This window comes from Podarcis raffonei, chromosome 10 (genome assembly GCF_027172205.1).
Source record: "Podarcis raffonei isolate rPodRaf1 chromosome 10, rPodRaf1.pri, whole genome shotgun sequence".
Classification (NCBI taxonomy): Eukaryota; Metazoa; Chordata; class Lepidosauria; order Squamata; family Lacertidae; genus Podarcis; species Podarcis raffonei.
Genome location: NC_070611.1, coordinates 52,507,164 through 52,530,252, shown reverse-complemented (window position 1 = coordinate 52,530,252; position 23,089 = coordinate 52,507,164). Strand labels below are relative to the sequence as shown.

Here is a 23,089-nt window from a genome sequence, read left to right as displayed (position 1 = left end):
AGCAGTTTTATCCTCTTTAACTAGGTAAAGGTAAAGGGACCCCTGACCATTAGGTCCAGTCGTGGCTGACTCTGGGGTTGCGGCGCTCATCTCGCTTTACTGGCCGAGGGAGGCGGCGTACAGCTTCCAGGTCAGTGGTCAGCATGACCAAGCCGCCTCTGGCGAACCAGAGCAGCGCACGGAAACGCCGTTTACCTTCCCGCCGGAGCGGTACCTATTTCTCTACTTGCACTTTGACGTGCTTTCGAACTGCTAGGTTGGCAGGAGCAGGGACCGAGCAACGGGAGCTCACCCCGTCGCGGGGATTCGAACCGCCGACCTTCTGATCGGCAAGTCCTAGGCTCTGTGGTTTAACCCACAGCGCCACCTGCGTCCCATCCTCTTTAACTAAGCAAACCTAAATTCCCAGTATGTTCTTGAATCCCTCCTACAAAATACTGACAGTCTGGAGGAATTTTGGAGGTACAGCAGAGTTCTGGATACAATATGTCAAGAGGGATGCAGTTCCCACCCACCCCACTCACACATGAAAACAAAGACCACCACAGCCAACCACAAATGAATAACCACACCCTAGGCCAACCCCAACCTCTCTCACTACTAAAGGAACACAAGCGAACAGCAAAGAACCTGAACAAGCAACACTGACACCAAACCCTACATATAGTAAGTGAAATAGAAACATCGCCACCTGACCCCACTCTCATCCATCTCTCCCCCCTCCACCTCTTTCCCCCTTTTCTTCCTAATGTCTCAACAAATGAAAATGATTTGTAAAAATGTTACATGGGGGGGGGAAACATGAGAGAGAGACATTGCACACTTTTGTAAATCAACAAAATCTTTAATTAAGGGGGGGGGGAAGGGTGCTGTTTCCCACAACAGCAGGACAGAAAGGAGACAGATTGCACAGAAGGGATGTGAGAACCAGTGTGGTGCAATACTTAAAGAGTATTTTTTAAAGGGAAATTCCCTTATTCTGAATAGGATTCCTCTCAAGAAAAGGGAAAAGTTGACAGCCATGGTCAAAAATCATGGGTGTGTTCCCAAAGCAAGTTTTCTTAAGAAAGAGTGTTATGCAGTAAAAGCTACATTAGCAACTATTTTTTTGCATATTTATAGCCATAAAGTAAAGGTAAAGGGACCCCTGACTGTTAGGTCCAGTTGCAGACGACTCTGGGGTTGCAGCACTCATCTCGTTTTACTGGCCAAGGGAGCCGATGTACAGCTTCCGGGTCATGTGGCCAGCATGACTAAGCCACTTCTGGCAAAACCAGAGCAGTGCACAGAAACGCCGTTTACCTTCCCGCTGGAGCGGTACCTATTTATCTACTTGCACTTTGACGTGCTTTTGAACTGCTAGGTGGGCAGGAGCTGGGACCGAACAACGGAAGCTCACCCCGTCGTGGGGATTCAAACCCCTGACCTTCTGATCGGCAAGCCCTAGGCTCTGTGGTTTAACCCACAGCGCCATAGGTACTCAAAAATACTTCATTTCTTTTCCAGGGAAAAACAAACGCGTATTCCACTAGGGTGTGCTGTGACCCAGTGAATGTTTTCAAGTTAGTATAGTAAACTACCGTAAATATCCTGGAGCTTCTTTGGCAATATCAGGTATTATCTTTCCTAAAACAAACAAAGGTAACTTTAAATCAGCTTCTATATAGGCCCTCAAGATAAAGAGGATAAATTGTGACGGGACTGGCTTTACCATGAATTAATTATATAGGGACTTTTTTCCTTTTGCATTTTCACGTAACAAGAAATCTCCCTTTGAAACTGCTGTTTGCGGCAGGAGATAGAGAGGGGGAGAGGGTAATACCTATAACTACCCTCTCTTTCCTGCTAGCCTGATAAGATAGAGAGAAAGGTTGAGCCCTGTCATGTCCCTGCAAAGGGAGAGAAGAACCGCAAAGTTGTTCCTTGTTCTTGACCTGTGCAAGTCTTATTGGTGCATCTGACAACTTCGCCGCTACAATTTTTTTATACGTTTTTAATTTGGGGGGTGTTCTTTTGTTGTTTTAATGAGGGAAGGGTGATCTGTCTGGGAGGAGAGGAGCTGAGGAGAGCAGGGGTTCCCAATCGCAGTAGTTCAAATTAACAGGAATGAACTCTGGTGGGATAGATGAGTAGGACAACTCTAAGCTGCTTACCTGCAATGTATGAGACTGCAACCTTAGCCCAATAATCTGGTAATGTCAGGCTGCAGACATACTATATCTTTAAAGCACATTCAAAGCACATTCTTTCCCTCAAAGAATTCTGGGTACTGTAGTTTGAGGGCTGCTGGGAATTGTAACCCTGTGAGGGGTAAACTGCAGTGCTCAGAATTATTTGAGGGAAATAATGTATTTTGAATGTGTTTTAAATGTATAGTGTATACTGTACAGAGTATTAGTATTGTAATTGAAATAGTGAACTATTCCCACCTGCACATAATATTCATTTGCATAAAGCAAATGGCCCAAATATGCATTTGGGAATCCACTTCTTGTTTTTGTTTACTGTACTGTTTCTGAAGAACCCTTAAGTGACTTGATTTTTACTTAAAATAGTCAGTTTATAAAACATTATGGTATCCAGTGTTTTTTAGCTTCTGTCACTCCAGTAAATAATTAGTAAGCAGAGTAAAAGAGAGAAAACTTCTGTTTACAAATGTTCAATGGAGAAAAACAATAGAGAAGATATATAGCAGATAAGGAAAGCCACCTTGAAAATGAATGAGACACACAATGCTGTGTCAGTTTTTCTGGGTGACAAATTGTGTAACTTTCTGAACTTTCAAGTTACTTCCATGTATATGAAGCTGGAAGCACGTATTGTACCATTTCTTCTAAGACTATGACATTAATATTTTGCAGTCTGTGAGACACTTGCTGGTACAATTTGTGAACTTCCTTTTTTAATGGGACATCAAATGCTTTTAATAAGTCATATCAGTACTTGGTATAAATACCGTTGTACAGGCACTTCATTAAATGGAACATCAAAAGGCAAACAATCATATATATATCATTTATCATTTATATATTTCATTCATATATATATATATATATATATATATATATATATATATATATATATATAGGCATTTACCAAGCCAACACGTTCCATGACAACTAAGTGTTGGTCAACATGTTGCATTTCAGGATCCAGTATTTGTATTCTACACACACACAAAATCAATCATTTGCAATGAAACACTTAGGACAATTCCCACTTTTCAGATATCTCTAGTGAAGGCAAATTGTGGGCCTTGATGTTCAGTAGCCCAGACTTATAAACAGGGGAGGCAAATCTGGACAGAAAGGCAGTACAGTGGTACCTCGGGTTACGTACTTAATTCGTTCCGGAGGTCCGTTCTTAACCTGAAACTGTTCTTAACCCGAAGCACCACTTTAACTAATGGGGCTTCCCAGTGCTGCCGCGCCACTGCCGCGCTATTTCTGTTCTCATCCTGAAGCAAAGTTCTTAACCCGAGGTACTATTTCTGGGTTAGCGGAGTCTGTAACCTGAAGCGTATGTAACCCAAGGTACCACTGTACAATATATATCTAAATCACACTCAATATATTGCTTCAGTTCATTGATTTAAATGGGCCTATTCTGAGTTTGATTAACATTGCATATCACACTTTTTAAGTGTCTTGTGGCAATAGTTATGTCCTATTTTATATGTTGCTGTAACAACCTTACTCTGGTAGCTAAAACCTCAAGTGTCAGAATATAGGGCTGTAGTTTTGAGACTGTGCTTTACTAGTTGTGTAAAAGAAGCAAGCAGGTGTTTTTGTTGCTGGAGGTTCCTCTAGTGGTTAACTGGAAAATGTCTAAATAGTGCTCTACAGTTGATAAAACACAGTACATAATTTGGTGGTAGAACACACAGTTTGCATGCACAAGGTCCCAGGTTCAGTTCCTGGTATGTCTGGGTAAAATAATTTTGAGTAGCAAGACTGAAAATTCCAGAAGGAAAGGGAAGATCCCTGCCAAGGATCCTAGCGACCTGCTGACCATCTTGAATAGACAACAGTGGCCTAGATAGAACTTTTGGCAGCTTTAAATGGTAGGAATGAAAGAAGCTTCTCAAACACTGTGTGCTATCAATGGTGCTAATGAGCTTGGCTGCGGGTTAGGAGGGCAATATGTGCAGGCTGAAGGTGATTCTCCCAGAAACTATGGAATGGAATAAAACTTTGGTCAAGACTGAGACTCTGGCTCTTAATGGAAATAGCCCTGGATGCCTGTCTTAAGCTAGGGGTAGATATGTTTTTCCGGAGTGTACAAGAAGCAGAATTGCTGACAATGCCTTAGTCACACTAAGACAATGCACTAGTGTGAAAGAGGCAGAATACTTTTTGCTCCATGAGGCACTGGGTGACGACCTTGAGACTCTCTATACCCTGATAAGACTTGGATCATGATAACTCCTAAAACAATGGAAAATTGTTTGTGCAGGTCACTTTCTATTCACCAATACAGAAACAAGTTTTGTTGTGAGCGAGGGTAGAGTGGGGTGGGGTATTAAAATGGAATCGGGGAAAGGTTTCTAGGATGTTGGGGAACAGAGAGAAGTGACCGTTTCTTTTCTGAACTTCACCTTGAATTCATCTATTTTATACTCAAGCAGCTTTTTCTAATGTCTTTTTGTGCTGCAACTCTGGAACACACAAACAGGAAGGAAAACTTTGCTTTTAGATTTAATTATTGCTACCTGTAATAATTTTACACTGGGCTGCGTTCTTCTCTTCTGAGTTTTCCAGAAGACTCTTTTTTTTATAGCTCTTGTTATCTTAGGTTCAGACTTTTTATTTTTAAATGTTTTTATTTCATTTTTACCCAGGCTCAGTTTCTGTTTGGATTTTTCCAGGATCCCAAATCCTGGATACCAGATTGATTAAATCAAAACAACATCTAACTATTCCTAAAACAAATATATTTATTTCATTATCTTAAGGAGAACACTTAATGAATATTTTTAATACATACCTGCAAATAGTAAAAACCAGTTTGTAAATTAACAGAGTCAGCAAACCTGTCCATGCCGTTCTTGGCCAGATCAGAAGTCAGCCCAACCAGAAATACTACATACTGAGCAGGCTCCAACAAGTAGCTCTAGGGGGGAAAGGCTAATTGCCAGATCTTCTGCTGTTACAAGCAGATACAGTACGCTTCTGCTCAGTGCTACTAAATTCAGGCAATTGCAACAAAACATAAATGTTAATAAATAAAACGAATACTACAAAGCCGCTGCAAACTTCAGCTCTCTCCTCCCATGGACACCAAGTCCAACAGTGTAGCCTCTGCAACTTTTCATTGCTTAGAAGTGTGGAGCGCACAACAGTTTTGCACTCTTGTGCACCAAGAAAATACTGATACAGTCAATCTTTCACACTATTTCACAGTGCAGGTAGGGTCTCACAGGATAGGAATTGTTCTCCCTCATACCACACAAATAAAAACGAAATCCCTCCACATGGAAAACTAGATGGTTGGGAGAAAGGTTCTAACCTAGCCTTCTCCTCCTTGTAGAAGTTTTCTATCTGTAGGAGTATTTTTACATGGAATACATTAAGTTCAGCATTGTGTACACTGACTAGCAGTGACTCTCTCCAGGGCTTCAGGCAGAAGGCTATTCCCAGCGCTCCCCGTAGATGCCAGGGAGTGAATCAGAGACCCTCTGCATTCTCCTTTTGGTGAGGTTCCCTCGCAATACTGGTGATAAAGTTTACGGAACTTAAGGAAATCTTTACAGTGGTTTGTCCTAATGCGTGAATCAAATTAAAGCTGTTTCAAATTAAAAGTCAGCGGTCCGCCTACTGAGGTGTCCCATGCCTTTAAGAACCTCAAAAAGTCTAGTCAATGTATTTTCTTTAAAGGACTACAACTCCCACAGGGCAATGTAAGAGGGCGGTCCCAGCATGCAAAGCAGGAATGACGTAAGCATGAATAACACCAATCGTGGGCCTGCACCTACACAGCGACCCTATGGAGCATTGCAAGATGGGACCATCCTTGCAGACTTTATTTTAGGCCTTTTTTACAACAACTTTTTACTTTTTTACAACTAGCTCTAGAATACAGTTCTGAGAGGAAAACTGATGCTGAAGAACAGCCGTCCTGTTAATTCATTCCCGCTTCACATCTGTTTGACGTGAGGCGTAGGAAAGCGGAAGTGAAAGTTGTCATAGTAACGTGTAGTTTTGTCCAACCTGCCCCGGAAGTACATGGTCGGGTCCCTAAAACGTGCATCTGTACATTTTTTAAAAGAAAAAAAGAATACGTCAGACCTCATGCTTAGTTGTCAGGGATACTGCCAGAGACAGAAAGCCGGCAAATAAACTTTAAAAAAACATAATTTGAAAAACCAGACAGTAACTAAGGCCTGCTGCTCCCGCCCTTGACACCCATTGGCTCATCAGCATAGCAACAGCCAATCGCACCCAGCCACGCTCCGGCGCCGGGAACCCTCACCTGGAAGGCTCCGATTGGCAGGGGGCGAATTCGCCCCTCCCCTCCAACTTTCCTATTGGCTGCGTGTTTGGCGTGGTGCGCTGCCATTGGCCAGGGCGAGGGTTCTCTTCCCCCCCACCCCGCGGCGTTTGCTGGTGATAAGCCTGAGAGGAGGGAAGCGGGTTGACGTTGATTAGTCGCTTTGGCCGTCCAAGGGGCGCGTGTGGAAGGAAGCCTCTCAGCGAGGAGGGAGGGCTTTTAATTCCTTTCCCTCGACGGTTCCCGGTCCCTTTCCTTGTGGGAGCGCGTGGGAAGCAAGTGTGCCGCCGTAGCCGCGCCAGGGTAGCACCGCTGCGATGAAGCCGCTTTGGGGTCTCGGCCTCCTCTGCGTTCTCCTCCTGGCCGGTGAGCGACGGTGGGGGACGGAGGCGTTTCTGGAAGGTTCGGCGGGTGGGCGAGCGGGACCGTTGAGGGCGCGACCTCCCCTCAGCCGCCCTGTCCTTGGGCTTACTCTATTTACCTCAGGACATAAGTTTGTTTTTGGGGGGGGCGTCCTCGTTTCATACTCCCCCCCCCGTGAGGAGGAAGGTACTTAAATTGTGGGCGGCGGTTGAGAGAGAGAGTTCGTGTGTGTAACGGTCCTCCCTCAGGGAGGCTTAACTTTCTTAGGATGTCCTGCTGAATCTTAAGGCCCAAGGCCTTCACCGCGCAGCCAGTCCCGAGGGGCACTTTAACTTCTGAGGAAACGGGTGTGCGAAAAGTGTGTGGCATGTACTTGGCTGTTGGAAGATCCGTTGTTAATTCAGTCTTTGTATATCAAAAAGGGATTTGGGGGGCGGGGGGGGAGGGTTGAAAGGATTTTTAATGACGATTAGGGGAGAGCCGAAGTCCCCCCCCCCGTTAAGTATTCATTAAGAACACTTCGATATCTGTCCTAGCAGGAGACCTTTGTGGTGGGTTGTCATTCATCATTGTGGGTGAAGAATGAAGTAAAAGTGGTCCGCAGGAGGACTGTAATTCTAACTTAGTTTTCTAATAGACAGCATTGGACAGGGGCATTGGATGGGGATAGCAGCCATGTTTGTCGCTTCCCAGCACGTTTGTCCTAAGGCTCCATCTACTATGCTAACTAAGCAAGGAGGGCTGAGCAGAGAGATGACTTCACTGTTCTCTCTTGGGACCATCATTTGCTGCCTGCTTGCGCAGCAGCTTCTCTTTACCATCCGTCTGAAATTTGACAGAACTTTCTAGCTGGTCCTTGGTGCTGCCCCTTTCAGTTGGCTCTCTTGGCCAATCGCACTTAATGCTGAGGGGTGGCTTGAGATTGCTTCATCAGCTTTGCTTTTTCATTCAAAATGGTTTTCACTTCCCATATACCCTGCTACGCATTTATTTGAGAGAGATTCCACATTGATGTTGCAACAAATATATGGAGCGGTGCAAGCCTGTATCATACAAGGAATGGAGGGCTTGGTGGGCCCCACTTCCTACTTGAACCTAAGATGTTTCCCTGTTTCTGGTGTACAGGTCAGCAAGTTTCCTTTGAGTGACTGATTTGATACTAATGTGTTCAAATTATTCATTTTGCAGCCTCAGTCCAAGCTGATGAGGTAGATGTAGATGGCACAGTGGAAGATGACCTTGGTAAAAGCAGGGAAGGATCTCGAACCGATGATGAAGTTGTTCAGAGGTTTGTTTTAAAATTCATTCTTTCAACACTTTCCCCTCAGATTGCTTTAAATGAAACAGACCTTCAAATAGAAGTAGTTGGGATTGCGGTGCAAATTTAATACCTTGTTTAAAAATGATTGACTTCATGAGGTTGCACACTGACATACTTGTGGAATGTTTGCCAGCTTCTTAACTGGCAAATTGGAAAAATGCTAGCTTATCAAACACAGAGTAACTTGCACAAAGTGTTCTAGGTCATAATCTAATTGTGAGTACTGGTGCTTTGTTAAATAAACTATTGTTAAAATGAAGTCTTAATCCAGTAGGCATATTTACTTTTCCAAAAGAGGACTAGCATGCCTAAGACATTGAATGCTTATTTAACACTGACTCGCTTGCAGTGAAAACTGTAATTGCATAAAACAAGAAGCAACGGTTTCCATTGTGTAGGTATTTTGGGACTTTGCAACCTAGAGATGTCATGAACATGCAAAATCAGAAAACTACATTGGAAAATAGACAGCAACGAAAATAGAAACTGATAATACATGAGTGCTGGGGGGGGGGATAAACCTGTCAAGTGCTGTTTCTGTAGCATTCGGCATGTGTATGGCCACAGGAAGCATCATCTTTTACAAGCTGCTTGGCTTTGGTATGAGAAGAAGAGGAGTTTGGATTTGATATCCCACTTTATCACTACCCAAAGGAGTCTCAAAGTGGCTATATTCTCCTTTTCCTTCCTCCCCCCCCCCAACAACAAACACTCTGTGAGGTGAGTGAGGCTGAGAGACTTCAAAGAAGTATGACTAGCCCAAGGTCACCCAGCAGCTGCATATGGAGGAGCAGAGACGGTAACCCGGTTTACCAGATTACGAGTCTACTGCTCTTAACCACTACACCACACTGGATCAATTGAGACCAATTGATCATGTCAGGAAACTTGGTGACATTTAATTATGTCCTTCTGCTTGCACAGATTGACTGGGCCATCTGGTTCGCCTGTGTATTGGAGGCATTCTAATTGCATCAAGGAACATACATTTATGTTTGCAGAAAAATCAGTTTACTGCTACTTGGAGAAAAAAAGTCTTAATGGATAACCTGGTATTTCTGTCTACAGGGAAGAGGAGTCTATTCAGTTAGATGGTTTAAATGCATCCCAAATAAAGCAAATTAGAGAGAAGTCAGAAAAGTTTGCATTCCAGGCTGAAGTAAACAGAATGATGAAGCTTATTATCAACTCTCTTTACAAAAATAAAGAGGTAAGCTATATATATAATATGAGACAGAGTTTATATAAATTTTTGTATGTACATGTACCTGACTGTTTTTTTAAAATTTCACTCCAGATCTTCTTGAGGGAATTGATTTCAAATGCATCTGATGCTCTAGACAAAATACGACTGCTTTCACTAACTGATGAAAAAGCTCTTTTTGGTAATGAAGAACTCACAATAAAAATCAAGGTAAGATGCCACTTTGATTCCTTCAGCAGTTTTGGAGGGTGTGTGTTACTATTAAAAATAATTTTAAGCTACTTTTTGAGAAGATATTTTAAAACTGGTGGGAAACCTGTAGTCCTCCAGATACTGTTGGATTCCCACTCCCACCAGCATGACCTGTGGTCAAGGATGGTGGGAGCTGTAGTCCAGCAACACCTGGTGGGGTATGAATCCATAAATTAGGAAGTGACATCATGCTATTTTCTTACTGCATATAAAGGAAAAGACTGGCTGTAGGAAATATAATGTCCTGCAATGTATTCAGTTATAAAGTCATGTACATTGATGACCATTCAAACAGTGATATGTTAAACTGATAAATCACTCAGACTGGGTTTGTTTGTTTTACAGTGTGATAAAGAGAAGAATATGCTTCATGTTACAGACACTGGCATTGGCATGACTAAAGAAGAACTAATAAAAAACCTGGGTACCATTGCCAAGTCTGGTACAAGTGAATTTCTAAGTAAGATAACTGAGATGCAGGAAGAGAATCAGTCAACTTCTGAGTTGATTGGTCAGTTTGGTGTTGGCTTCTACTCAGCTTTCCTTGTGGCAGACAGGGTTATTGTCACATCAAAGCACAACGACGACACGCAACACATCTGGGAATCTGACTCAAATGAATTCTCTGTAATTGATGATCCTCGAGGAAACAGCTTGGGACGAGGCACTACTATAACGTAAGTGCTGCAAGTACTTTCACTCATGGGTGGAAGAAAGTATAGGTGTTTGACTTCTGTTGCACCAGATTCTAAAAAATAAGGCTGAAGGCACAATTCTCCCTATCCAGGCATTCTCAGCTTCAGGCTGCCTAGGATTAGGATTGACGTCCCTTCACTGGGATGATCTCTAGTGGGATTGGCTTCTATAGGTCATTGGTGTTGTAGCTGTTATGTGTTTGGAAAAGCAAGAACTTCAGATGTCTACTGTTTGATCTTTTTGCTAACAAGTTGCAGAACTCTGTACTGTTACAACATGTGGCTTGTTTTGAAAGTAGTGCATAGTGTTTCCCAAGTATAATATGCTGTAGCATCTGCAGCATAAACTCCTAATTATACTGTGCTGCTAGAGAACAGAAAAGCATTTAGTTATTGGTCTGTTGAAATAATGTGCATTGCTTAAATTTATTTTGTAATGTAAATTTATTTAAAGAATAGCTTGGTTAATATTAATTTGATTGATTAAGGCTGATAGCCAGCATGTAAAAATCTTACAATCTGTTATTTATTACTTTAGGTATTTCTTTGTACAGTGAAAATAATGCAAACTTTAGTTGTAAAATAATGGTTTAGTTACTGGATTTTGCATCCTTTAGGATATATTTGAAGTTGCAGTGCAAAAATTGATTTTAATCAATTATGTGTTCATCCTATGTGACAGTGGGTAACAGTTGGCTTTGGGGCTAGATGCCTAGCATCTGTAATCAATGTTGCATATAAAGCTAAAACTTTTGGGTTAGGTACAGACATATTCTTTTTTCTAACTGTCTTTATCATTAAAATCAATGAGATGAAGTCATTAGAATTGCCTAGAAAGTAACTTTGTAGCTGATCGTATTTTATCAGATGTAGAGTCATATTAAAACTGAGTCTGTATACAAAGCTGCACGTTTTTCTGCTTAGAATTCTTGTTGGTTGCATGGTACCAAAAATAGGTCCATCTAAAACTTAATTTTAACAGTGTGGCTTCATACTTGCTTCAGCCTTGGTTAGCATCTCTAAAAGGTAAAAGTAGTCCAAACTTAATTTAATAATGGCCCATGTGGATTGGAGAGATTGAGATAAATGACAAAAACATCTTTTTGCACAAGTTCCTGCAAGGGCTGTGTAAGATCTAATCTGTTCCTTATGCAGCTTGGTGTATTTCTTGAATCTCCCAAACAAGAAGCCACAGTTGCAACTTATGATAAGGAAGGGAGGATTCTAGAGAAAAAGGGCCTTATTGTGATGAAAATATTGGTGCCAAAACCTGCTTGGTGATCTAAGGACATTCTATCCTCCCTCAAGAGGTGGCCAACTTTTTGCCTCTTTTACAGGGAAAGGAAGAATTTCTATTTTTTTATTGAGAGCAAAGATTTGCCATTTATCTTCAAAGTTCACAGCTGTCTCACAACTGTAACATTTAATGTACACACATATAACTGCCATGTCCTAAAATTTCTTAGAAAATTACTCCCTTCGCTTTCTTCCCTGCCATGGCAAATGGCTGAAAATCAGATTCTGCCAAATTATCAGAACAGCCTTACAAAAGATAAGTGATCAGATTTTAAAGTTGCTGAACTTCTCTAGCAATGGAACTCATAGAACCCTATTCCTCCTAGAACATGCTCATTAGCAAAAGCGAATGTAATTGTTATATCTAGTGCAAATTAGCATTGGAGAGATTGCTAATACTCAAATCAGGCAAAATTGTTTTTGAAAAGAGAAATGTATAGTAAAAGAGCTGGTCTGGTAATATTTTTATTGGTGTTCCAGTTCAGATAACTTGGTTTAGAAGCTTGTAGGTAAAATAGTTCAGTTTTTAAATGAAAAGCTAATTGATGTAAAATATGTTGCTTTGAACTAAATGTAACAATGCATTTTCCCTTCTATTTCACAGTCTTGTTCTGAAGGAAGAAGCTTCAGACTATCTTGAGCTGGATACAGTTAAAAACTTGGTCAGGAAATATTCACAGTTCATAAACTTCCCTATATATGTGTGGAGTAGCAAGGTAAACTTTTAAAAATATTGCTGACATATGTTATTAGTATTCTACACAAGTTATGTAAAAGTTTAAAGATTTTTGTGGAAACAAAACTTTAAATGTTGCTGTTATCTATGATAAACCAGTTTAACGTGAACAATAGATCCCAACTGAGCAAATGAGACTACCAAGCAGGATAGTTTCTCTGTCTACATTGTAATTGAGGTTGAAATGTGCTCCCAGTAGCCAGAGGGCTTCTTATTGGATCAGTTCACACAAGGCACTTTTTAACCATAAGCTGTTAAGGATGCCTCTGATTTACTGAAGACTCAAAAAGTTGAAGCACCATTAACTTTCAATATTGTGGCTGCTAGACAATTGGAAACTTAAGACTTAGTCGTAATACACTTAAGAATTACATGTAGTAGTGAATAGTATGGTTCAGCATGTGGTTCTTCTGTTGGATAGCTGTAGAATACTTATAGCCATACTTGCTAAAGTTCAATTCTCACTTTTCAGTACTCATGATGGACTTTACACCCTTAGCAAATATTCCCCTATTTAATTAAACATTTCTCTCCAAATATATGAATGCAACATTAACTATTTTTGCAGACTGAAACTGTAGAAGAACCTCTTGAGGAAGAAGAAATGAAGGAGAAAGAGGAGACAGATGAAGAGGCTGCAGTGGAGGAAGAAGAGGAAGACAAAAAGCCAAAAACTAAGATGGTAATAGTTCTTCACGTTATACATGCCTTTAAAGTTAAAACAGCTGTCAACTGGAATTGGCTGAGTTAGTAAGGTTATCCAAACAAGATGTGTGTACATAGGTTTAGGGTTGCATATCTCCAGATGAAAAATATATTTGCTACAATTCTTTGGAGAGTGATTTCAGAACATTTGAAATAAAATCAGATACCTATTGGTTTTTAACTCTCAAAGTGCTTCCCCTTTAGCCAAAATGTCACTAGCCTCCCACTAGAGGGATGTACACAAAGGTTTGAAGTAGTACCTTTTTATTTTTTGGAAGAACAAGAGTTGCATGGATGGTGACCCCAAAAGAGTCCCATGAAGCCTGGGCATCCTCGGTGTTTAGAGAATGTTGGGGATAGGGTAAAATCCTGAACAATAGCATTCTACTCTGCAGCATTTTGTTTCAGGTCCCAGATATTTTTCTGATCATTTGGCCCGATAATACAAATAGCGTAGACAGAGGCAAGTACATCTATAGGTAGAGTGATACTGATTGTTGTCAACAGTCTCAACACTTTGTCCTCTTTTTTTCTTTGTCATTTCCAAATTCATAAATTACTGACATGACAGGAAAAGCAACTATTATGTTTGTGTGATGCATATTTAGTTGAGTACCATGCCAGCTTGAGTTCTGCAAATAATGCTAGAATACTTTACAGGTTGAAAAAACTGTATGGGATTGGGAGCTTATGAATGACATCAAGCCCATTTGGCAGAGACCATCTAAAGAAGTTGAAGAAGATGAATACAAGGCTTTCTACAAATCATTTTCTAAGGTGTGCTTGCTTTAGCATATTGGGATAAAAAAATTAAACTGCAGTGTTAAATGTTAAAACTTGCTTTGATGGAGTTGGGGGCATGAGTAAATGTGATTGGATGAAATTGGTACGCTGATTTTCAAGGCACGTATCTAGAGCTTAGTAAGATAACCAAGAACGTACTTATAATAGTTGCCATTCTGTGGTCTCAACTTGCTGCCTGTATGAGGTACACTTTAAAAAAACCTAGATCCTGACTTGAATCAAGAAAGCACCAACTCTGTGTAACTTTCTTGCAGGAAACTGATGAACCCATGGCTTACATTCACTTTACTGCTGAGGGAGAGGTGACATTCAAGTCCATTTTGTTTGTTCCGACGACTGCTCCACGTGGCTTATTTGATGAATATGGATCCAAAAAGAGTGATTTTATAAAGGTAAAAATGTTGTAAATTTCTTCCTAGAATCATAAAATTCTTGAGTTGGAATGCAGGAATCTCAAGATGCAGTCCCCTATCCAGTTTGAAACCATATTGGACCCTGCTTAGCTTTGCAAATGTGCAAGCAGTTTTATTGTTTCCTAAAAAGACAGTTGCAGAAACGGTCATTAATAACTTTGTTGTCTTACAGCTGTATGTCCGGAGAGTTTTCATCACAGATGACTTCCATGACATGATGCCCAAGTACCTTAACTTCGTCAAGGGTGTTGTAAGTATCTTCAGGAATAACGTCCAGTGATAACTTTCAACTCCAATTTTACTGCTAAGCCTCTCTATAAAACATTCTTTTTAAATGCAGGTAGATTCAGATGATCTTCCTCTAAATGTATCTCGTGAGACCCTCCAGCAACACAAACTGCTAAAGGTACGTCATTTACAGCAAGAGCTGTCGGGATGTCTTAATGTAGCTTAAGAGCATGAGTTGTAGAACTTTAAAAAATCTAAACCATGGGTAGGCAAACTAAGGCCCAGGGGCTGCATCCAGCCCAATTGCCTTCTAAATCTGGCCCATGGACGGTCCGGGAATCAGCATGTTTTTACATGAGTAGAATGTGTCCTTTTGTTTAAAATGCATATCTGGGTTATTTGTGGGGCCTGCCTGGTGGTTTTACACGAGCAGAATGTGTGCTTTTATTTAAAATGCATCTTTGGGTTATTTGTGGGGCATAGGAATTCGTTCATTCCCCAAAAAAAAATAGTTCGGTCCCCCACAAGGTCTGAGGGACAGTGGACCGGCCCCCTGCTGAAAAAGTTTCTTGACCACTGATATAAACAATTGGTTTGACTCTGAAGATCTCCCTTTTGTCTAGAGGCAGAGCTGGAGTTTTCTTCTTTATTCAAGGGTTAAGCCATAATCAACAGGCAGATGGGTCTGTATTAGCCAAAAACAGGAGGGTTGGTTTTAATAGGAATATTTAATAAGAATGCATCATAATGCATCTTGACCTAACAATTTGCAGTTTCAAAACTCCTGATGTTCTTGAAAGCTGTCATATGCAAGTGTCCTTTTTCAATCATTTTTAGGTTATCAGGAAGAAACTTGTCCGCAAAACACTTGATATGATTAAAAAGATTGCTGATGAAAAATACAATGAAACATTCTGGAAAGAATTTGGAACAAACATCAAACTTGGAGTTATTGAGGATCATTCAAATCGCACTCGTCTAGCAAAATTGCTTCGCTTCCAAACTTCTCACCATGAGTCCGAATTGACTAGTCTAGACCAATATGTAGAAAGAATGAAGGAGAAACAGGATAAAATCTATTTCATGGCTGGATCAAGCAGAAAAGAGGTCAGTCATTTTTCATCATTGAATCCTACTGTGATTGTAACTTCCATTGCAGAAAGATGTTGCTATATCTCTAGAAAAGTAAGACTAATGCCTTATTCAGGCTGGATAAATGTATGCTAGTAGTGAAAGAATACCTCTCACAGCATTTTGGATCTTGCAGTACTGTGTGCTTATGCTAGTATTTTGTACACCTGCTTCGTAGGCTGAATCTTCACCATTTGTAGAACGACTTTTGAAAAAAGGCTATGAAGTAATCTATCTGACTGAGCCGGTAGATGAATATTGCATTCAGGCTCTCCCAGAGTTTGATAACAAAAGGTTCCAGAATGTAGCTAAAGAAGGAGTAAAGTTTGAGGAGAGTGAAAAATCGAAGGAAGCCCGTGAAGCTTTAGAAAAAGAATATGAACCCCTTCTAAATTGGATGAAAGATAAAGCTCTGAAGGATAAGGTATGTACATACTAGGGAAACTCATACTCTTCTACTGATGCATTTCTGTGCTACGTTTGAACTCACAACAATATTTCTTTTTCAGATTGAAAAAGCAGTGTTGTCTCAACGATTAACTCAGTCTCCATGTGCTCTTGTGGCTAGTCAGTATGGATGGTCTGGCAATATGGAAAGAATTATGAAGGCTCAGGCTTACCAGACAGGCAAAGACATTTCTACAAAGTAAGTATTTAGAATTTTTCCTAAGTGCTTTCTAGTTAAAGAATTTATAAGTCAAACATAACATCTGCCAGTGGTCTTCTGGATAAAGCACTCCCATCTAGAACTTAGAGGCTATATTACCTGGCTGATCATAAAGCTGTCTTGCTGTTACCCCAGCTTCAAGGTCTCATAGGCCTTGTAGCGTAGAACTCAAGTCACTTACTTGCTAGCTGAGAGGGAGATTTTAGCATTGCAACTGGAAACTATCCCATAAGCAATGTAAATGCAAATAGTCAGTATTTCAAAAATGCCTTTTGGAACATTTCATATTAAACATTTTGCAGTTTGATATAGAGGCTCTGAAGTGAATTTTCTATGCAAGTTTGGTATGCATGCCAACACTGTGGCAGTTTCTTACACTTAGGCTGCAATCGTAGGCACAGTCATCTGAGTGAAACCATTGAAGGTGGGACTTGCTTCTGAATAAACATACAGACAATTGCACTGCACAACACTTAGTCTTCCTACAAATTGCAATGTTGTCTTTGCCTAAGATTAAATTAACAACTCAAAGCCGCCTCTTTAAGTATCTTTACTGGTTAGAAAGTTTCTTTTTGAAAGTCTCATACAAAAGTACTATAGTTAACCTTAAATATTCTTTCTTTATAGTTACTATGCAAGCCAAAAGAAGACATTTGAAATAAACCCTAGACATCCCCTCATAAAAGACATGCTCAGACGTATTCAGGTAAGAAAGTTCCAGGACCCTGGGCATCTGTATTGTCGGGTCCTGCTGGAGCTACTTGAATCCTACCTTTTGAAGCTGTATTAAATTAACTTGTTACTTCTACCTGTAACAAAATACCAAATGCTGGGTAACTCATGCTGCAGCCTATTTGGCTACATGTATGACAGCCCAGTGACCACAAGCTCATTTGGTTGTGCTAATTTTTTGCTTCTTTCTCAGGAAAATGAAGAAGATCAAACAGTTGCTGACCTTGCTGTGGTTTTATTTGAGACTGCTACCCTAAGATCAGGGTATCTGCTACCCGATACAAAGGAATATGGAGAAAGGGTAGAAAGAATGCTTCGTCTGAGCCTGAACATTGACCCAGAAGAAAAGGTTGGTTAAAACGTCAAGGCAATTGGCATAAGCCTTCAATTCAGTTTAATTGGCTCTTCATTCAAGAAGCACAGTGGTATTCAGTACAGAATCGGAACATACTAATCTAGTCAAATGCTAACAGAACCGTAACCAACTATTACTTAAAAGCAAGGCTGAAAATGTCCCATTAGCTAGCTATTAGGCCACTTAAATAATTATTAAAATGTAAGAATTAAGAAAACAGTTGTCTGAGCAGAAAAGGAACATAATTGAAATTAAGACTCAGCTGTTATACACCACATGAGTTGATTCTGTGCTTAGTTCCTTCATCTTATATCTACTTTGGTGTAAATTTAACTAGAGAGAATACACTTTTGGGGAGAGGGAATGCTAGGAACCGAATTGGAGCTTGTGCCCATGAGCCAGAGGTTCCCTATGCCAAATATCCAGTTTAACACACACTTAAATTTTATACTACTTCCCCAAAATGAAATTCCATGCGCAATAATGTACCATGACTGCAGATGTTCCAATGGAAGTCTTGGGTGCTAATCCTGCATTGTCCACAGTGCCTCAACAACAAAAAATCACACTTGGTATTGATTGAAAGTATTTTGGAGGATTTTTGGTTGATTTTTTTGTTCACTAAATAAAATGATTTCTGAAAGGTGGAAGAAGAGCCAGAAGAACCAGAAGATGCTGCTGAAGAGGTAGAACAGGAAGAGGAAATAGAAGCTGATGAAGATGCTGAAGACAGTGAATCAAAGGTTAGTGCTATTGTGTGGGATGGTGCAAAACTTTACATAATTGAAAATGGAATTCTAATGTTTTTCAAAAGGACATATATTCCCTTTATCCAAATAATACAATCTTGTGTTTCTGGTTGATTAGAGTAGGCCTAACGTAGAGGCAAACTGTTTGGACTCATTTAAAGTTGCTAATAATTGGAGTACTGTTTTTGCTCTGGCAGTGTGGTGTCCTAAATGTTACTGAATTCCACTTCCTATCAGTCCCAGCCAGTATGGCCACTGGTCAGGAATGATGGAAGTTGGGAATCAATCGGTATCTGGAGTGCAAATAGGAAATAAAAAATGGCATACTGCGTAATAGCAGGCCTAGAAATAATGTTGAGACGCTTGTCCATTATTTTATAGGCAAGTGTTTGTGCCTTGAAACATTTGACTCAAGTCTTTTCTTTGTCTCTCTTCCAGGAGCCCACAGATGTAAAGGATGAATTGTAAAATGCACTCTCACAAATAGTATCCTGTGTCTGGGATGAAGCAGGAATGTGAACTAAATTTGTTTTGTTTTGGTTTTTTTTTTTTTCAATGTAAAATGTTGGGGGGAGGCTTAGGGTTATGGGCAGGAGAGAATTTTTTAAGTTGCATTTTTTAAACATTCCTCACAATGTAAATTTGTACTATTTAACTGACTACTTGGTGTAAAATCTTGTCATGTGTACAAAATTAAAATGTTCACACCATTTGCTGTATGGGGCAGCGGAGGTGCTTATTTACTTACCTTGAAATTAAGCAAAGTTAGTCTGTTAGTACAACAACCTTGTTGAAAGAGAAACAATGGAAGAAAAGTGGGAAAGGAAAATCTGTTATCTATTTTACAGGAGATGCTTAATAATCAGAACTGATAAAGGTATGGAGCACCATCTGTGTTTTAGAAAGTATACACTATTCAGAAGCCAGAACATAATTACTTAAAAATATAGGGGATTGGAAATAGGAATCGATGCTATTTTGTCAATTCTGCTATTGCAACAGAAGTTATTCACAGCTATAATAGGCAGGTTCTAAATTACTTGTACTTCCTCAAACAAGTAGAATGCCCAATTAATTTCCAGGTTCTGTATGTTTTTAAAAGAGGTTAAATTAAATTACTTCCCTGTTTTTTGTATGAAAATAGTGGACCTCATTTATTAACAAGACCTGACTAGTTGCTGTTTCAGAAGAAGAAAAACCTGAACACTCATTTCTTGCGTAATTAAGATGTCTATGAGTGATATGCAACAATGGGAACTTCACAGATGGAAAATTGTGGTGCTGGAAGATGTAGCAAGGTGGAACTACAGCCTACACGAGGCATTGTACCGAGGAGCTAGGCAGCAAAAAAATGAAAACTAGAGCAGAGACACATGTGGTCACATGACAAGCTGAGCTTTGTATCCGTTGTCAATTCTGAACTCGTCCACAAGGTCTTATATATAGAATGTATGCCAATCTATAAGGTGGTAAATCCTGAACAGCAGCGATACCTTCCACTGCAGGAAAAAAGTCTAGTTGGTACAGCAGATAACTATAGACACCTTATATTAAACTGGCTGCTCTTATGATTGTCCTTTAAATCTATATTAGCAATTTCTACTCAAGAAGTACTAGTGAACTCAATGAGGTAGATACATTAGGATTGTAGCCTAAGGCTTGCCTACAGAAAGCACACTTCACGCAGCTATGTGAAACGTGAGTTTATTGCACCACCACTTTTAGGGAGTGAAAATCCAAGGAGGCAACCATCCATTTCCAGTCCCCATTATTTTCATCAACTGGGCTACCCTCCCACCATTGGAACCAACTGTTCTTTAGTGGGTGTCATTTTGCTGCCTTTTACTACAGAGGCTGCAGTGCTAGAACCTACAAGGCCCCAACCTGCAAATCCACCTCCATTGCAGGCACTTTAAGGTAGGCTTGACACCCTTGCTTGTTGGAAGCCCATTATAGAATTGTGAGCAGCCTACAGCAATGGATGTATCTGCTCTGATGAGGGGCTGATGAGATGCTGACAGATTTCTCCCTATGCCCCAAATAGCCAGTCTGTAAGGTCCATTGCAAGTGCATTGCAACTCTTTCCAAGAAGGTGTTTTGACTGACACTAACCAAATGTGTAACCAAGAACTAGTACTTGAACGGACAGCTGCATATTTCTGCATTGCAGGGGGTTGATGATCCTCGGTGTCCCTATTCTATGAGATACCTTTTGCTCTTGTGTCACATCTTAGTCCCTGCCCTTGGGCTGACAAACTGGCAGACCTTTTTCAGCAGAAGGGTAGAAAAGCTTAACACCTCATCAAAAACCAACAGAAACGGTTTTAAGGAAAAGGGGGGAAATAGTACTGGCATATTGTGCCATATAGAGAGAGCAATGCTACAGGTACATATTGAGACAAACCAGACAGCTAAGTAAAAGACTGCCTTGTATTGCATGGGAGGAAGTAAAAATATTTTGACTCCAGAAAATGGGCATACACTAGATGACTTGTATAGCCAGTGTTGCCAGAAAACTCTGAAATTGCACAGGTTCAATTATAAATACTAAAGAGCAGTTCATGGAGGAACATAATCCTTGCATCATCACTGTTGTGAAGGCTGAACTTCCTGATTTCTTTCTTTGAGCCCCAATAGTTCAGTTCTGAGTTCTCCAGGCTTGGGAGGAACTTCTGGTATTGTCTAAAAAAAGAAAAAAGGCAAGTCATACTGATACCAAGAACCACAAGTTCAGTTTTTAAATTTATAGCTTTGATTATAATGCACACTTAGTGGAAACCTCAAGGTCATGAACCATGATAAGGTAGTAGCTCTAGCCCAGGTGTGGGCTTCTGGGTATTGCTGAACTACGACTCCCATCAGCTCCAGCAAGCACAGCCAATGGGCAGGGATAATGGGTTCAGCAACATCAGGAGGGCGAAAAATTCCCCACACTCCATTTCAAAATGCACAAAATGGATAAAAGGCTAAAACAAAGGAATATTTTGAACTGCCTTTGGAAACAGATCTGCAGGCTTAGGGAAAAGTGTAAGGTGTTCGAAGCCATCCAGGCAACAGAATATCCAACTATTATTGCTCAGCAGCTCATCTAAGACCTAGGCTACTGAAGCTGGCTACTGTCTGTCATGGGATGGACAGTAAAAAACCCAAAAAAACCTAGAGTCTTGGGAGATATATTACCTCTCAGAGCTGTATTGGGGAATAAGTGTATTCCCAGTGTTACTGTGTTGTTTGATGTAAGCTGTCCTGGGGGTCCTTCTGAAGTTTAAAGGTGCAACTATTTCAAACAAACCAATACATAAATGGTGCGGGGAGGGGAGAAGCCACTTACAAGATCAGGCCTGTAATATCGATGGACAACTTCTGCACCAGCAAACATGGCCAACATACTTGCACTGAACATTTTCAGGTAGCGAGGCCAAGCTACTCCTGCAGGCATAGCCAAGAGCTACTAGCAGCAACTGGAATACAAGTAAAAGAGGAAGACGAGGACACTGAATAGTGAAGAAATGGCATGAACTCTGATGACATAAAAGGAAAATGATGAAGTCCAGGATAGAAACACAAGAAGCTGGACGTTCTGGCAGTGCCTATCGCTGGCTGTATCCAACTAATAACGCTCAAAATGGATTTCAATTGATTAACTTAAGTTTGTTGATTACAATGGATCTACTACACTAGTATGACTTGCCTAGAACCCTCATTCCTGAAACAAAGCTACATCTTTTACTATCATCCTTCCTGTGCTTTTTCTTGCTCAAAGCCACACAGCAAATCCCCAACACAGAGATGGAAAAACAGTTTTAGGCTGCACTCCCATGCACAATTACTTGGGAGTATGTCCTATTGCACACAGTGGGACTTCTAAGTAGATGTGCATGGGACTGCAATTTCAGTCCCATGTGCTTCTAAGAAATCGTTGGCATGCTGTGCGCTCCAATCCAGGAAAATTTCTGAAAACAAAGAACACGTTAGTCTGTCATGGCATAAATAGGTACAATCTGTTTGGATTAATAAAACACACCCTAGGTGGGACTGTCTTTATTGCAGTAATCTAACCTCGAGATTACCAGAGCACAGAGAGCAGTAGTTAGGCATTCCCTCTCCAGATAAGGGCCACCAGCCAAAGCTGATGGAAAGCACTCTGCGAATAATTGTATTGTAAATTGGTATTGTTATAATGAGGCTATTCTTGGAATTTAATTGAAAACTAATAAAAATTATTATCAACAAGAAAGAAAAGAAAGCACTCTGCGACACAGGCCACCTGCGCCTCAAGGAACAGTTGCAAAGGATCCAGCAAACAGCAGTCTCCACGTTGGGAGAAGTGGGTTGCCTGCGGGTCTCTTAAACGGTTCTCCCAGACCCATGAAACCAAGCAAATCCGCCATGTGACAAACACGCATCTTGCCCAACGGACACGCGTGTCCTTCCACAACGCCAAAAGGCAAGCCAGGCTCTTCCCCACGGAAAGGAGGAGATGGGGGGGTTTCTTCCATGAAGCTCCCTGGTTGCCAGCACCGCCCTGAGGTTCCCTCTTACCTGCATCAACCCTGATCACTGGCTCGTCGGTGGCGGAGACTAATCTCACGAAGGACAAGCCGAAAGAAGGTTCTCTTTGGCCGGACCTGGAGCCAATAGAGGACGCGGAAGGCAAGAGCAACGCACAGGTCAAGAAGTCACGTGTACAACTAGCTGTTACGTCCCATCACTCTTCTGGAACTTGAAAGCACTCTAGAGATAGAAATGTGCAATAGCGTGTAGCCTTTTCATTCGTGTAGCCTTTTCATTCAAGGGAAGATTTGAAAGACGCCCATGGCTGTAATTCTCTCCCTAGGTGCTCTACGCCTGCTCTAAAGTATATATGGAAAAAAAGCCCTAAATATTCCGCATCGGGAGATAAAGGAGGAAAGCCGTTCGCTTTTAGACCGGAAGTGCTATAATAAGGC

At 40.8% G+C, this 23,089-nt stretch overlaps 3 protein-coding genes across 3 annotated transcripts in view; 1 reads left to right on the top strand and 2 right to left on the bottom strand.

The window, feature by feature from the left end:
• Positions 1–5,057, bottom strand: part of NT5DC3 (5'-nucleotidase domain containing 3) — a 44,424-nt gene extending 39,367 nt beyond the window's left edge. Inside the window, exon 1 of the mRNA XM_053405159.1 lies at positions 4,987–5,057. The gene's annotated coding sequence lies outside the window, so the exon portion shown is untranslated. The remainder of the gene's footprint in view (positions 1–4,986) is intronic.
• A 1,603-nt stretch (positions 5,058–6,660) lies between these two features.
• HSP90B1 (heat shock protein 90 beta family member 1) lies at positions 6,661–18,859 on the top strand. The gene is made up of 18 exons (XM_053405120.1): positions 6,661–6,855; positions 8,041–8,140; positions 9,242–9,383; positions 9,471–9,587; positions 9,975–10,306; positions 12,225–12,336; positions 12,925–13,038; positions 13,722–13,838; positions 14,120–14,257; positions 14,451–14,528; positions 14,619–14,684; positions 15,344–15,613; positions 15,816–16,061; positions 16,147–16,283; positions 16,932–17,010; positions 17,230–17,385; positions 18,036–18,134; positions 18,579–18,859. Exons 1-18 carry the CDS (start codon positions 6,807–6,809, stop codon positions 18,606–18,608), a joined length of 2,382 nt encoding a protein of 793 aa, XP_053261095.1. The 5' UTR covers positions 6,661–6,806; the 3' UTR covers positions 18,609–18,859.
• Positions 18,860–20,552: 1,693 nt separating this feature from the next.
• Positions 20,553–22,839, bottom strand: LOC128421857 (protein brawnin). The gene is made up of 3 exons (XM_053405121.1): positions 22,683–22,839; positions 21,472–21,601; positions 20,553–20,822 (listed from the first exon to the last, which is right to left on the bottom strand). The coding sequence occupies exons 2-3, from the start codon at positions 21,577–21,579 to the stop codon at positions 20,727–20,729; spliced, it is 204 nt and encodes a 67-aa protein (XP_053261096.1). The 5' UTR covers positions 21,580–21,601; positions 22,683–22,839; the 3' UTR covers positions 20,553–20,726.
• Positions 22,840–23,089: the final 250 nt, after the last annotated feature.

Excerpts from the sequence above, each read along its gene's own strand:
- HSP90B1 (XM_053405120.1), top strand. The coding sequence starts at position 6,807 with ATGAAGCCGCTTTGGGGTCTCGGCCTCCTCTGCGTTCTCCTCCTGGCC. Across the intron at positions 12,337-12,924 it reads TATATGTGTGGAGTAGCAAG|ACTGAAACTGTAGAAGAACC; the intron begins GTAAACTTTTAA and ends CTATTTTTGCAG. Across the intron at positions 14,529-14,618 it reads TTAACTTCGTCAAGGGTGTT|GTAGATTCAGATGATCTTCC; the intron begins GTAAGTATCTTC and ends TTTTAAATGCAG.
- LOC128421857 (XM_053405121.1), bottom strand. The coding sequence starts at position 21,579 with ATGCCTGCAGGAGTAGCTTGGCCTCGCTACCTGAAAATGTTCAGTGCA. Across the intron at positions 20,823-21,471 it reads GATATTACAGGCCTGATCTT|ACAATACCAGAAGTTCCTCC; the intron begins GTAAGTGGCTTC and ends TTCTTTTTTTAG.